This window comes from Struthio camelus, chromosome 7, assembly GCF_040807025.1.
Source record: "Struthio camelus isolate bStrCam1 chromosome 7, bStrCam1.hap1, whole genome shotgun sequence".
Lineage (NCBI taxonomy): Eukaryota > Metazoa > Chordata > Aves > Struthioniformes > Struthionidae > Struthio > Struthio camelus.
The window spans coordinates 30293723-30309074 of record NC_090948.1 but is presented as its reverse complement, the minus strand read 5'-3'; the positions used below and the strand labels follow the sequence as shown (position 1 = coordinate 30309074).

At 43.0% G+C, this 15352-nt stretch overlaps 2 protein-coding genes across 14 annotated transcripts in view; one reads left to right on the top strand and one right to left on the bottom strand.

The window, feature by feature from the left end:
• ANXA11 (annexin A11) overlaps positions 1 to 12387 on the bottom strand; it is a 73535-nt gene extending 61148 nt beyond the window's left edge. Inside the window, exons 1-2 of one of the 11 annotated variants that reach the window (XM_068950564.1) lie at positions 12019 to 12387; positions 3308 to 3392 (exon numbers count right to left, since the gene is read on the bottom strand). The gene's annotated coding sequence lies outside the window, so the exon portion shown is untranslated. Of the gene's footprint in view, positions 1 to 3307; positions 3393 to 10828; positions 10865 to 12018 lie in introns of those variants that run through there. The other 10 variants (XM_068950572.1, XM_068950565.1, XM_068950566.1 and 7 more) reach the window with 10 other exon arrangements.
• The window catches only part of ZCCHC24 (zinc finger CCHC-type containing 24), a 123234-nt gene continuing 118998 nt past the window's right edge, over positions 11117 to 15352 (top strand). The window contains exon 1 of one of the 3 annotated variants that reach the window (XM_068950577.1): positions 11117 to 11761. In XM_068950577.1, the coding sequence (XP_068806678.1) occupies positions 11522 to 11761 (240 nt within the window). In that variant the 5' untranslated portion in view covers positions 11117 to 11521. The remainder of the gene's footprint in view (positions 11762 to 15352) is intronic. The other 2 variants (XR_011142217.1, XM_068950579.1) reach the window with 2 other exon arrangements.

The window sequence follows — 15352 nt, the reverse complement described above, 5'->3', positions numbered from 1 at the left end:
TCAGACTTTCACAGAGGAGAAACAGAACAAAAAAAAGCTATGTAACTGGAACACACACACACACACACACAAAAAAAAAAAAGGGAGAACTGCTATAATCCATCCTAGATGGATGGGGGGAGAAAAGGCAGGAATTTACTTTCAGTCCCAGGACCAGCACAGAGAAAGTAGCAGCACACTTCATTTTCTCTCAAGAGCCAGGAGAAAACCCAGCGTAACAATCAACTTTATGTTAAGCTCTCAATTGGGAACACCTAGAGCATATCTACATCAACATTTTAGCCCAGACCAGGAATAGTCTCCTTTCATAAATTTTGTGACTGTTCTCCCTTGCCCTGTCTTTGTTCACATCTCAGAACATAACATATGCTTTAACACAGCTCTGTGCTAAAATGTGCTCTGATTGCTAAGGGGCAATCAGTTTAGGTGGCAAGACTCGATCTTTTGTAAAGAGAAAAACACTGAACTGTGCAGAGTGTGGGTGCCAGGTCCCTTGCTTTTCCTTTACAAATTCACTGCTATCAGGCCACAGGACTTGCTAATGTAGATAGATATAACCCTACACACTGCCCATCGCTTGGGTTGGACTGTTACTTCCCCACACAGACTTTCAAAATAAAGCACCCAAACTGTTACAGGCCAAGAGAGGGAACAGAGAGATTACTGATAAGGAAGAATTCAGTAAGGGAAAGTAGGTGATTAAAGAAGCAGGTCAAAAAGAGTGAGGCCTTTTCCTCCAATCTCTGGGAACTGCTACCAGCCAAGAAAATAAGTTCAAGAAACCCAAGCAGGATATATGACTCTTTCAATTTCTACTGAATTATAAACTGAATGGTTTTCAAGCTTTCAATGGAATATGCAGGTACCACGGAGCCATAATAGTCAGATTAAAAATGCATTATGGATTCCAAGGAGACTAAGCTATATCTCTGGGTAACTCAGTGGAATTTATTAGTCCTTGCAGAGTGGCTGCTATTATTATCAAAAGCAGTTATTCATTTTAAAAGTGTGACTGTCAATTTAAAAATGTCCCAATGTAACCTAAGCCCCCTGCTAGCTTACAGACTTCAAGCCATCCAGAAAACAGATCTTTAGGGGGTATATCATGAATTATTTATTTCTTGGCTTTCTAGAGCCATTCTTTTTGAAAGAATTACAATCCTGTAACTATGATGGTAGAAAGAACAAGAGAATCTTTGAAGTGCATAAACACTGCAAGATACAAGTTTTTTAAAATAGAGTGCTGAACCAAACCTGAACCGAGTTCAAGCTGTCCAACTAGAAGTGAAAATGAATTATTATTTTGGAAGTACTTCTGCAAATTGCACCTCCAGCTGACGCTCCAGCCACAGCTAACCACAAATCAAAACCAAACCACTACATTTTACTGGGGATACTAGTTGTCATTGTCAGTTCTTGTCAAAAGATTCTTGAGTATTATAATTACAGCAATATTTGCAGCTCAGTCATATTTTCAGATCATCTCCTCTGGGAAAAAAGTTTAAAAAGTTAAACTGAGGATATTACTTCTAATATGTTATTATATTCTTTACTAAAAAAAAGTAAGTTTAAGCCATATGAAACTTCTCAGTAGCATTCAGTTTGCCAAGAGACACCTAATATTTTTTTGCTTATACACAAAAGCCACAATATAGATAAGTCTTCTCTAGCTGCATAAATCCTCTTATCTCACCTTAAGACATCTGGCAAGATAGGAAAACATGCAGGATGCAGATGCAGGATACTGACATCTTCATTCAATTCACTATGACCTAGAAAGAATCTGCCTGAAAAACATGACCCCTTCTTGTGCTGTGCCTCAGTGTGGAAGTTGCCATTTGTTATCCGCATTTTGCTATATTTTGCTATAAATACATTCAAAATACACATGTTCACACTGGATGAAAATTGAATGGCATTTATAGTATTACACCAGCAATTAACCAGAACACTGGAATTTGTTCCACAGAAGCTACGATTGTTCGAAACCCCTCTGGCTCTCACCCACAAAGGACAACCTCTACTTTCTCACTAGAAAAACAGAAGTTGAATCTGTTTCTTTGGAAGTAATCTGTGCGGGACAGTGTTCTAATTCTCAAAAGAGAAGATAATAACACATTTTTAACAATGGTTTTAAGCAATTTTTAATTAATTCTCCTCTCCTTTGACCCCAAGAAAGGAGAGATGAATACAAACAATTTAAAAGCATTGAGCACTCACTTTCCACCATATTTCTGATTCAAAATACATTAGTGATTAAATAGAAACAAACTACAAATGCATAGAAATGTTCAGTAATTACTTTATAACCTCATGTATACTAGAACTGGTAGTAAACAAATTTCAAATTCCACAGCATTTTTTTGGCATGTAACTAAAAGTTATTCCCTCTTTGGAGACCCACTCATTCATTAAACTCTTTGCTGAGGGATAGGAAAAATATTTTTGGTGCACATAATGCATAGCTTTGCCATTAGTTAGGCTGCAATTTGGCAATAGCAGGGACATGCAGTATCTTTGACATCATCAGTATGGCGTTAGTGCTGTTGGGCTACAGCCACTTTCCTGAAACATGTTAGATGCAGAGGCATAAAAGGAACCAGATTACAGGGAAGCCACTACAAAAAGATGTAAAATGCAATTTTCTACATCTATCCTTTATGTTTATCCAGCGTAAGACCTTTTGCTGTGTTCTGCAAAGTTAACATGATGATTATACTGGGATATCCACCAGTATCCCAATGTCCTTAATTACTCTAGCAATTCAGTTTTGACATGCTTTTAAGCAATGTCTCTGAAAGCATAAACGAGAATGAGTGTTTTTTCCTCAAAGGTTTACATTGTCAGAGATAATGTGGCAGAAACGGTGAGGTGTACATGTGTTGGCTGCAAAATGTATTTTTTTAGCTACACAGTCATTTACATGCTCTGTAGCTGACCCGGCTTACGTTTTTGTCTGAGGCAAATGGGGAAAAAGATACGGTGCAACAAATACTAAAAGCAAGGAAAAAACTCCAGACTTTTCTACTAGTTTGTCAAGAAATAGATCATCTATTCATTGGCTCTTCACATTTCCTAGCAAATATGACATTCCATCAGGCAGAAACACAGGAAATTTAATTTTGGAGCAATTACACCTTTGCAGACTTTGTGTTTTCATTTTTGGTTTTCCTTCAAGTTATTAGTGTTAGTGATACGCCTGGCTAATCCCATCCTCACAGGAGCAGGTGGTGCATGACACAGCTGTGTTTAAGCTAGAGACACTAGTAGGCTTGCTTAGACCTTTATACCAGATGAAGTTACTTACCTAACTAAATGGGAAAGGATCAGGTCACTACTTGCAGACTGGTACCAGTCTTAGCAGGTGCATTGCAAGGGTTTTGCAATAATGTCTATGTCAACAGAGAGAGCAAAAACAAAGGTGCAGGTTAGTAGGGATGAAAAAATCTCCAGAAGAATATTGTTCAAAACATTCAAGTTTTACATAAAAAAGAGCAGGGTATATTTTTCCTTCAAGGCTGAGTACCTATACCATTCTAGTTTCCTTATTTACTGAAATCCCCACTATGACTTCACCTTTCCGATTAAGGCTTGTATTGAAGAAATGATAAAAACACGTCTTGCTAGAAGTTGTTCTTTTGCCTTTACTTGAATTAAGCAGGACTGATGTGAATGTGAATTTCATTAGGTACAAGAAACTGGAGAGTCAAAATGCTGTTTTTACAGAAGCTTTGCAGTAGGACTTTTTTCCCTGTGAATCTTCTTTTTTCCTGGTGAGCGATTGCACTATAGTGCATTTACTCACAAAACATATATATGAGAAAAAACATGATGCTCAGCAATTGTATTATCTGAAAAAATAGCCTGGCTTAAAAATGAAAATGACAGATTTTAACAATTTTAAGTAGGAGTTTTACTGTTCCATCAGCATAGCTAACTTATGTAATATCACATAAGTAATACTTAGGTATCTACCACTCATGTAGCACCATCATGATTTTTATCCATAACTGACAAATGTACATATATTAAAGGTTTTATTTATACTGGAGTAGCTTAGTCCATTTTTATGCAACATAACTGTTCTCATAATACCAAACACCAGAACTGACATAGTAAATCTGATCCAGCAACTGTAAACCAGATATCTGTTATAAAAGCTGATGACTTTTATGTTCTTGATGAGATAGTACTAGGTGGCAGCTTCTGCCTGTCCAAAGCTGTGGATGGAATAGTATTTACTGGTCACCACATTGGCTGCATCAGGCAACTGAAAAACAGATGATACATAAGACAAGGTCCAGATGATCCCTGAGATTTTCGTAAGCATATGAGACGTGCTGACTGCGGCAAAAAGTGAGACCTCATGTGAGACAAAGGGCCAAATTTCGGGACATGAAAAGCATATCTTTTCTTCAGGTATCTGCAGTTCATTCCTTTCACATAAATAAGTGCCTAAAACCTCTTCGGACAGTTTCCAGTTCCGATATAAATAATATGTCAACTAGAAGTAACCAGGAAATAAACTTTCCTGGAACACAGTTAACACCAAACAAGAGAAACGTCCACTCTGGAATCAGCATAGCCTTGTAACTACGAATGAATAAGAAACATATACTCCAGTGAGCAAATGAAATACCAATTCTGTCATCCAGCCTAATGGAAAGTTGGGATAACACAGAAAAAGCAAAACCATAGATGATCCTGGGTATATAAAGAAGGCATTAAGAAGAAAGTCAGTGGGAGTGCAATGCTGAAGCAGGAGGGCAGTTCTATTCTCTGTGACAACTGTGCTGCAAGCAGGTTCACTAGCACGGATGCAGTGCTACTTCCAGACCTGAGCTGACTTAAGCACAATCAGTACTTCCACAAAAAGCAGCTTCCAATACCATCCTCACCCCCTCTTTTCACAGGTCTCACTAGTGCCCATTAGCTCTCCTCATCTCTTATTATCCACTGTTGACCTGTACTATCCACTAATTATCCTTTCTTTTATCTTAATCCGTCACTCTCTTCTCCCTTCCGCCATTGTTGTAATTTATTTTCTTGAAGCCTCACTCTACATAAGCACGCAAACTCTGCGGGCTTATACATATTGGCAGAAAAAATCTGGTTGTCTTCCCATGAGAACATAGAGAAGAAGTAGCAAACAGCCAGGCTCCATATCTGGCTCCTGGAGCTTGCTGTAGAATAGATTTAATGGCATCTCAGTTAAACACAGAAAAGCATATGAGCAGAGATGCCATACACAGCAAAGGCACAACCAAAAAAGTACAAATGACACCCTCCACACATTTCAAAAATCAAATAAAGAGTCATCCCTCCCCTCCTCAGGCAGCTATGGAGTATTTTCATTGTATGCTTTAACACCCATATATCCAAAGGTAGCAACAGACCTTCTTCACTTGACAGCCATTTACAAAGCACTGAGGACATTTAAGAAATGCCCTTAGTGAATGATCTCCTACAGCATAAGGCAGGTTAGAAGAATTCCCAAGTGACAGTAACTCACAGGGCTCTCTCCACTCAGCTGCTATTTCTGTGACTGGTGATGCTGCCACAAGCAGCGGTTCCAAGGCAGACGTTTCCAGAGCGGTAAGGCTGCATCTGCTCCTGGTTCTCCTCTCCCTAAGCTCTGCTGCTCTGCTTCTTTGCTCTGTCCTGTTCCTTTGCCATGCTCTCTCTGATTCCTTGGTCAAATGAGAGAAAGGATAGGGTAAAAGGGCTAAGATGCCTCAGCTACTGTTCTGGCCATGGATGCTGAACTGTTAAATTACTACTAGAGACAAGAATACAGTACCTTCTAAAAAGGAATAAATAAAACACTTCAAAAGCTAGTGCTACAGCTAAAAAATCTACATGAAGGTTTGAAAAATGATGCAAATCCAAACCAGGGTGTCTCACAGAACTACTTGTATCCTTTGCAGTTTTCATACAATTAATAAGCAATGCACTGACACCTTAACATCAAGTAAGTGGGGAGGCCCCAAGACTTGAAGCCATAAACTGACCTCTTGGACAGTCAGATACCAGGTGCAAAACCTCTGTGCTCCAAGAGGTTCTATTATGTCAATTCCCTACTTTGCAGTTTGAGACTTAGTCTAAGAGACACTGCTCGGCACGCTACCCACAGCAAATAGTTAATGCATGTTAAAACAGGATATGTTTACTAAAATTCTGCATATGAATGAGTTAGAAATGAAGACAAAACCAATCACTATAAAGCATATCACCCACTGTCTTAGCTCCTTCTGCCAGAGAGGATATCTGCTGCTGTCTAATAATCATTAGTATAGTACACTGAGTTTGAGTGCATGACAGTTATATTGGCCAGTAAGTACCTAAAGGGAAAGAGTACTCTGCTACAGTGCAGAACATTTCATCTCTTCACACGCAGACAGCTCATGGTGGTGGTGGTGGTGATCACTGTGCCATGGAAAGGAGAACTGAGACCACAATGTGAACAGTGTACAAGGAAAGTCACCTGTGAGTCACTGTGATTAGAACCTAGGTTGTTTTGCTGTCCACGTGATACTTTAGAAACATACGCTGCATCCTGTAGTTAAATAGAGTAATGCACTTTTAAAGATAGTTTCAGAGCTAAAGTCAACATACCAGCTAAAGGGGATAGAAGTGACATTTCTAGAAGGTTTCACAGACAATACCGTGGAACAGGATGGGGCCACTACTAATAATGTATTTGAGTGTTTCCGGTTACTTTTGAGAATTTCTAAAGCCAGAACTAGAGAAGGATATTTCAGGCTTATACTCCTTAGGCATTGTTGGTCCAATAAAGAATGGCAGAATTCAAGCAAGATCACAGGATGTCACTGTCACGCTGTCTCTCCCAGCATGTGAGACCAAACCAGGGAGTTTTCCTTTCCACTTGGTCCCTTCAGTAAATCTGTCTCTGTAACAAATTAGCTATCCACCTAACTCCTCTCCTGAAGGGAGAAAAGAGAGTTCTGTGGCAGCTGCCTTCATCCCCCAATCTATTCACCCATTTCCAGAACTTTTCATGTCAAAGGTATAGGAGGAAGAGGAGTTATAAGTCACTTCTGCTTAGAGGAAGAAAACAGGAATTGTGACTCTTGTACTTGAACACTAGGTTGCAAATGAGCCTTCAGATACCTGCAGAAATACACAGTGTAATATACATGCATATGTGCATTTCCTAGACTCACTTTCACAAACTTTGGTGTATGCTATTTCATTTATGCCAGCAGAGCTGTTGTATCTACACAGCAAGTCTATAACTATAGTGTCCAGAACTCAGAAATGCTACATATAGATGTCATTTTACAATTTACAACTCTGGTGGAAATGTCTTATCATAATTTGAGTAGTGTTTATATGCCATTTCCATAGCATAGCTAAATTATTTCATAATAAGAAAAAAACCCTCTGCTGCGGCATATGAAAACCATTTGCTTGGAACATTCTAGCTACACTGCAGCTGAACGGCCAACTACATTATGTTTATCTAGATTACAAAAAACCTAAGAATCCAGCAGTAGGTTCAAGTAACCTGGTTTCTCTAGTTTTATTGGTAGTTTTGGGTATTCCTCCTATTCTCCTTTTGGTACCTCTTCTAATCCAGAAGTAGACCAAGAAGATAGCAATTCAGACCTAAGAACTCTTTGAAAGTATGAGAATCCCGACAACATAATATCTTCTATTGCAGCACATTCATTTTTAAAGTATGGAGTACCAAAAAAATCAAACATGGAGGACAGTGCAGTTCAAAAGCTGACATCATCTAAAAGTCTGAACGCTGAAAGCAAGGCCAAGACTACCTTGGATTATGGAAAGGACAAGTCCTGGCAGGAACTGCAAATGATGCTATATTGTTCCTCGCCCTTGCAAAGATTCCCTAGGAAGAGAGCAGCCACAAGAGGTACAGCTCCCTAAGGTGACGGGCTGTGTGAGCAGTCGGAAAGCCATTTTGAAAAAATTAGATGGTCACCTGCTATGGACGGAATAGGACTGGAATGAAGACCTTCAATCCTGTCTCTGTGTTTGCCACTGACTTCTTTCAAAACTTCTATAATTCAAATCATGTAAGCCATTCAGATCATTTAAAGTTTCATGTTACAGTTGCAGTTGTTCTTTGACTTCATTGTCTCTACTTCTGAGTAAGATCTGGAGGATAAATAATTAACTGTTTCAGCACTGTAGGGCTGATGAATAATCCATACAGCTGTTATTGCTTTTACTCCACCCAGACATAGTCAACAGGAACTGTGCACATACGCTGAAGACATTATGTTGGACTGTCTCATTGGATGGTTTTGTCTCAAAGATTTCAGAGAACAGAGTCAATTGACCTGATAAATTTTTTCTCTACTATAATGTATCTATCTGCTAAAATAACCATTTGAACCAATCTCCTCCTCAGTAATCTATGACTTCTAGAGGAGAAGAAAGAGGGGCCATATGATGAAAAAATACCTATTTTGAACATAACAGGACAGATGCAAATGTGCTAGCAGCATTTTGCTAAGCTAAGAGCAGTATTAAAATCAGAAAGAGGGGAAAACTGCCTTGAAGCTGTTTTCCAGAAGAAACTTCAGGAGAAGACCAGGAAGACAACAGGATCCCTGAAAGAGTGAGTGCTCTTTAGTTAAGCTATTTACAGCTGAGGCATATACAGTCTTTCCCTTTCTTGCTATGCTAAGTAAAGTATCTGTTCAACCTACTCATTCCTCTGTGTGGTAAGTAGGGCCACCCAGATAGTAGCCACCATGACTACTATCAAGGGGAAATTACAACTGAAGAAACATCAGTGTTTGAATGTTCCAATCCCTCTGGTGGAACGAATGGGATCTCTAACACCTCAGAGGGTTGGTGCACCTCTCAATATAGCTGCTATAATAAATATACTCCAACATTCCCTTCCCTTGGCCCACTGCAATCCGTACAGCGTTGCGTAACTAAAGCAATCAAATCAACCAGCACCAGGGCAATATTCAGTTTGGGAAAAGGTATGAAAACATACCAGAAACACTTCTTCTGAAACATCGTATCACCTCAGTCACTCTATATTTGACATATATTACTGCAAAAGCCATATTATCTTATCTACATTTTCAGAACTCCCATTCACTTCACAGTATCTTTCTAAACAGAATGAACAGTAGAGCTGTTAATAAATAAAAACCTGACCTTTTTTTAAAATTATTAGGTAAAAGAGGGAAGTGATAAAAATAGCAATTGTTTTTAAGGAAGGAATTAGCACGTCCACAAAAACAGAGTCCACAACAACAAAACAAGTAGTTTCAGCTTAGCTCCCCCTCCTGGACTTTCTACCATTTCCTGACCTTACCATCATCATCTGCCAGAAATACATGCTCCTGAGATGTGGTCTGTATTTTTTGTTATTTTTCCATTTACTGCCAGGCTCTAGAAAAATCCTCATCCATAATTTATTAAGTCACTACACCTGGTTCCCATTTTTGTCTGTTTAATACCTTATACAACTGCATCAGTTTGGGGTGCAGTTTGATTTATTTTTTCTGTTAGCATGATCTATGCTGCGGACAGCTACAGAGGCACTGTCCACTGGTGTAGTTTGTTCCTTCTCACGTTGATATGCATATATTTAGCTGTGCTTAAAGTGCCTGAAAACCAAATTAGCTGATAAATGAGCAAATTACATTAATTTACACTGCAATGATTTTCTCATTTTAAAGATACTAGCACTATTACAGGAGCTCAGTTGGCTCTCAGTTGTTCCAAATTCTGCTTTGCTCTAAAGTTCTGGAAGTTTACAGTCTTCATTTTCACTTGCATTCTTGTAAGCAGATAGTTGTGCAGTTAACTACCTTCTCTCTAAAGTGTAATGCATCCATCTTTTGTGTTTGAAGCTGACAACTTAATAGTGTTTTCTACTGTGCATACGCCGACCTGCATTTTCTGTTGCTTGTAATGGTGCCTTTTCAGAACAGTGATTTTTTCTTCGGTCTTAGCAGAATATGTATGGCTCATAACGTAAACCTAGAAACTAACTTTGATGTTTCAAAGGTCAGATGTTTTTCAGTTATCTATGTAAGGAAAGCATTTTTTTTAAAGATCATACTGGAAAGACACATTAATTTTTAGCCTCCTGTAACTCACAAAACAGCAACCAGAGTTTTGCTCAGGTTTTTAACAGTTACCTCTTATGAGTTCCTCTGGCTTTAAAAATAAAACTCGTTTCATTGTTGTAGTGTTTGTACCAAATGGCTACCCTCCTACAATCTTAACTCAGCACAGGGAAGGCAGCAGGGAAGAGTTTATGAACTGTAATTACCAGCTTTCCCACTCAGGCTCTTTCCTAAAAGAAGAATCATTCATCATCCTCTTTTGTGCTACCGACTCCTTAAAAGGCCTACTCGGCTATCACTCCAGTGTATCCCACTGCAGCAAGGCTCCCCAAGAGCCTGAGCCTAGGCTACCTAGATGGATTTCAAAGGGAACATCGCGCGGCTTGCCTGCCTTATTTGGGAAACTCGAACTCTGCAAGGCTTGGCACAACCTCACAACCAAACAAGCTTTCGTAAACCTGGAGCTCTGACAGAGATATAATGAGATGAGACCTCATATTATTAACTCCTCACGCTGGCAAGTAAAGGGAGGGAGAGCGGGTGAGACACCAAGTGAAACTTGTACAGTTAAAAACAACCTGAAACAGACTGGCAAGAAGCCAGCGCGTGTTTTGTGTAAAATCTTCTTCAGGAAAAAGGAAAAGGAAGCCCTTAGAGCGAGCAAGTCAGCCAGCCAGCCAGCATCACACACCCACTCACCCACCCCCTCTACCAGTGGCCTAGGGATGGACACACACACTCACCCCGTCAGTGCGCTGTACACAGATATACACTGGCTGTGTACACGCACACAGCCAGTGGCGGGCGCGCACACACGCGCGCACACACACGCACGCGCACGGAGCCAATGGCCTGTCCACATCCCCGGGCAGGGGCTCGGGGCCGGGCCGGCGGAGGCGCCTCCCCATTGGCTGGCAGGCTCATGCATATTCAAATCTGGCCGAGCGGAGGGCGGTGGCCGCCCCTCGGCCCGCCCCTCGGGCGGGCGGGAAGCCTATAGCGGCGCGGGGCTGCGGCCGGAGCGCCCGCGGGCTCCTCCCCCGCCGGTGCCTGCGGGAGTGAGAATAAAGACAGATAGCGGGGCAGGCACCAGCCGGGAGGGGAGGAAAAGCGCAAAAAGTTTCCTGCGAAGTTCGCGGGCGGCGGCGGCGGCGGCGGCAGCAGCGATGCCTGTGCTGCGCGGGGCGCTGGGGCTGGGCGGGCTCCGCTCGCCTTAGGGAGAGGAGGCGAGGCGAGAGCCGAGCCGGGGCTGCGCGGGCGGCGGGGAGCCCTGAGCCCGGCAGCGAGCCCGTCCTCTGCGCGGCAGGGCCCGGCGGGAGCCGGTGGCGAGGAGAAAACATCCCAGACAGAGACGGAAAAGCGCTGCTGGCCAGAGCGAAGGGAGGGGGAGCAGGCACCGCGGAGACAGCCACTGCCGGCAGAGTTTGGGGGGAAAGATGAGCTTGTTGTCAGCCATAGACACCAGTGCTGCTTCTGTCTACCAGCCCGCCCAGCTCCTCAACTGGGTCTATCTGTCGCTGCAAGACACGCACCAGGCCAGCGCCTTCGATGCCTTCAGACCCGAGCCCTCTTCGTCCCAGCACCCCGACCTCAACTACACCAAGAGCACCCCGGAGCTGGGCTCCTCGCTCAGCTCCAGCTATCTGAACAGCTTCTTCCAGCTCCAGCGGAGCGAGGTGAGTGCGCGGCGCCGCGGCCCGGCGCGCAGCCCCTCCACCCCCCCCCGCCGGGGGCCCGGCCCGCGGCCCCGCTCCTCGGCGCCGCGCCGCGCCGCGCCGCCGGCCGCTCGCCCAAACCGAGCCCCAACCGCCATGATGCTTTAGGAGCTTCTCCCGGTTCCCCTGCAGCTTCAGCTTCCCGCCGGGTGCAGGGACGGGGCACCTCCGCTCCCCGCGGCGCTCTCGCCCTCCCCGCTGCCGTGTGGCGAGCTTACGCTGCGGCGAGAGATTTCCCGTCTGTGGAAAAAGTCACCGATCAGTGCAGGGTCCTTCACTGATCCTGTGCCGCTTCCTACTTGGAGCCTTCCGCTTGACGGGAAAAGGCGTTATTTACTGCCCCGCGGCCGGGAGCGCGGCCTCCGCGCGGCCGTTACGGCCGTTAGGGCCGTTGGTGGCGGGAGCGCCGTTCCCGGAGCGGCACGGGCGCGCGGCGCGGCCCTTGGGCGCCGCCGCCGGGGCCGGGGCCGGGGTGAGGCGAGGCGCCGCTGCGGGACCGGCATTGGCGAAGCCGCCCTCCTCCTCCTCCTCCTCTTTCTCCTGCCGCCGCCAGCGAGCGGGCGAGGGGCGCCGCTGTTGACAATCTGGTAAATGGTTTACACTGATTGGACTTGTACGGCCGTCCTGGGACGCGGTCGGGGGCGGCAGCAGAAGTAACTGCGGTGCTGTGAGGCGGGAGACCCAAGGAGCGCTGCGTTTGTGATAGAAAACAAAGCGAAACGGAAACACCACAGACAGGCTGGTTAGGTGTTGAGTGATATTAACAAAAAAAAAAAGTGGATGTAAAGGATAATGATATTAGAAAAGACATTTTAATATTTTTCAAGCGGAAGGACTAAAAGGCGCTGCGTTGCTTAACGAGAAGAGATCAAAGGCTGGCACTGTTTAAAAAGGAGAGGTATCAGAAAGAACGTGACAAATATTGATTGAAAATTTTTGCACACGTTTCATAACGCAAGAGCAAGACTAAATGAAACCAAAAGGAAGGAAACTAAGAACTATAGGGTATGCAAAGCCAATTCACTGTGGAACTCCCTGTCACAGGAAGTTGTTGAGGTCAAGCACTTCTGCATTGGAGGGACTTCACATGCACAGAAGTCCTGCAGGGTGGCACACCTCGCACTTCACAACTCAAGCCACTCAAGAAAATATCCCACAACGTCATTTCTCCCTACTGCGGAGCTCTAGCCTCCTGTTCGTCCCAGGCATTTGATGTTGGCCGCGTTTGGAGAGGGGCCATTGGGTTAGATGGACGATGCATTTGACCCGCTGTGGCAGTTCCCACAGAATAACATTTCAGATTCCTCCCGGTGCTGTTTATCTTAAAGCACAGGTTTTATAGGTATTCTCAGTCAAAATGCCTATTTTCCCTTCTGTCAGCAATGGAACAGAATTGTTAATTAAAAACAAACTGATGTCCCTAACAGTTACGGTATTATAGCTGTTAATATTGAAGAGCCACCAGTTTTTTTGTGTATAGACATTCCTCTTTCTTAACAGGAAATTTTCTTTCTCAAGACTTTTGCAAAACGAGTTCAGTCTCAAAACAGCCACTGTTTCTGAAATTCATTCAGTCTGATCTACCTAGCCTTATTAAACATAACATAGTATACCTAGTTTAAAAATATGCAGACTTATAAAGCAGATCGATTTTGCTAAAAGGCCAGCAGGCAGTGAAATTCAAACCTCCAGCTACCCACCTGTCAATTCCAAATTGTGGATTTTACCACTCCACACTTGGCTTCTAAGCTTTGTGGTTTCCAGGTAGCGATAAGAATCCAGGATTTCGGCCTTCATGGACTCTTTCTAGATTGGGACTAGACTGCTCTGTTCAGGTCTGAATTTCTTAAAGTCAGAATACATTCCACTCAGCGTGGGTCCTTTTTCTTCTTGAGAGAAAAGAAAAAACAAGTTAATGGAGGATGCGTCCAGGAAGCCTTTGACATAGTCTCTTGAGAAACAATTTTTTTTCCCCCCTTAAAGTTTCTCTCGAGTTCACTTTTCACTTCTACAATACCATTTGCAAGCAGGGGCTAATCTTTTTGTCACACATGCTCTCCCTTTCCCCTTGGCTCACATTTCTTTCTGATTTTTCATTGTGCTCCCAAACTATTTTCTCCTTCTTCTGCAAAATTATTTCTGCTGCCATGCTAGACCTTCCCCAGACTGTTGCTTTAACTAAATTTTCTAACCTCTGAGTGGTCAGCCTGTTCTCAGCCACCCCACCACTCAAGGTGCTTGTTTCTCATGGGATCAGTTACCTCAGCTGCATTTCTGAGTAGATTCCTATCCTCTTATGAGGAATACGGGTGCAACTTTATAGTACTCCTATTAACTTTGTTACAATTTCCTGAAGCATATTTGTCAAACAACCAGGAATGCCAGTATTTAAGTCTAAAGCATTCACTGTTCAGGAGGAACTAAGGTGTCATTTGATTCTATACAGGTATTTTAATACTTTTTAAAGATCAAGCTTGTTAGCAATTTGTTCAAGTTCATTTTCCAGCCTGCAACAACAGTCGCAGCGAGTATGTGGCTGGTCAGAAGCACCTTTCTACATTTCCAAACTTTTTATGTACTACATAGTAACTAAGAGTTTGCACTTATGAAGGGTAATCCAAAAAAGAGAAAAGGGAGCTCTGCCGTCTCGTATGACATGGAAATGCGTTTGCCCCACTGGATATACTCTGAGGAAAGCAGGGAGCCATTTACTTCCCCTGGCTTACTTTGCCTGTCCAAACAGAAACTTTCATTCAAGGGTTTAGAAGGTGTTAGAGATACTGCTGCTCAGATAAAGTTCTGTCAATATATTAGATGCTCTGTTCTTTCCAGAAACTGGAAACTAGACTGCTTTTTGGCAGGAGTCACCCAAGAGAGTTTCCTGCAATGTCATGCTCTTAATTCTTGAAATTCTAACATCTGTTTATTTGCACATGCCATTCAGTATACACTAAATATTTGAACTGTGTAAAATTATTTTGGGGAGCAATAGTGCTGCATGCTGCTTTTGCATGAAGTGGACTTATGCTATCTTTGGAACACACATAGCTTTCCACAGTTAAACTGTTGACTGTTTTCTACACAGTGCTTGCTTTGGTTGGCATTTTTTCCTCCCAGTTTTGTCCTGGGTTGGCTTAGCTTGGAGCTGAGCTGTGACAATGATTGACACATAGCTGTACACAATATTTGGAAAGTGACCTAATGAGAGGCCAAAATAGCAACAGACTGAGAAATGATAGAATCATAGGGTGTAAAATAATCATGCGTCATGTATGTTGCTTTACAGTTGAGAATTTCTGGAGGAGATTACTTGGAACAGGAGACAGCATTTGTGAAAAGTTGCTATTATACAAGGTTCGCTAGTCTGCATGGTAGTGCCTGTGTATGTGACTTGCATGCTGACCAAAGGAACTGGACAGAAAAAAAAATACCAGCACCCACAAATAGTCCTGCACTTAACCAAGATTTTTGTCCTCCAGAGTTTTTCCACTACAATGGACGCCTTCTAAATAAACATGATGAACACAGCTGTTTGGTGTATAAAAGCCCATT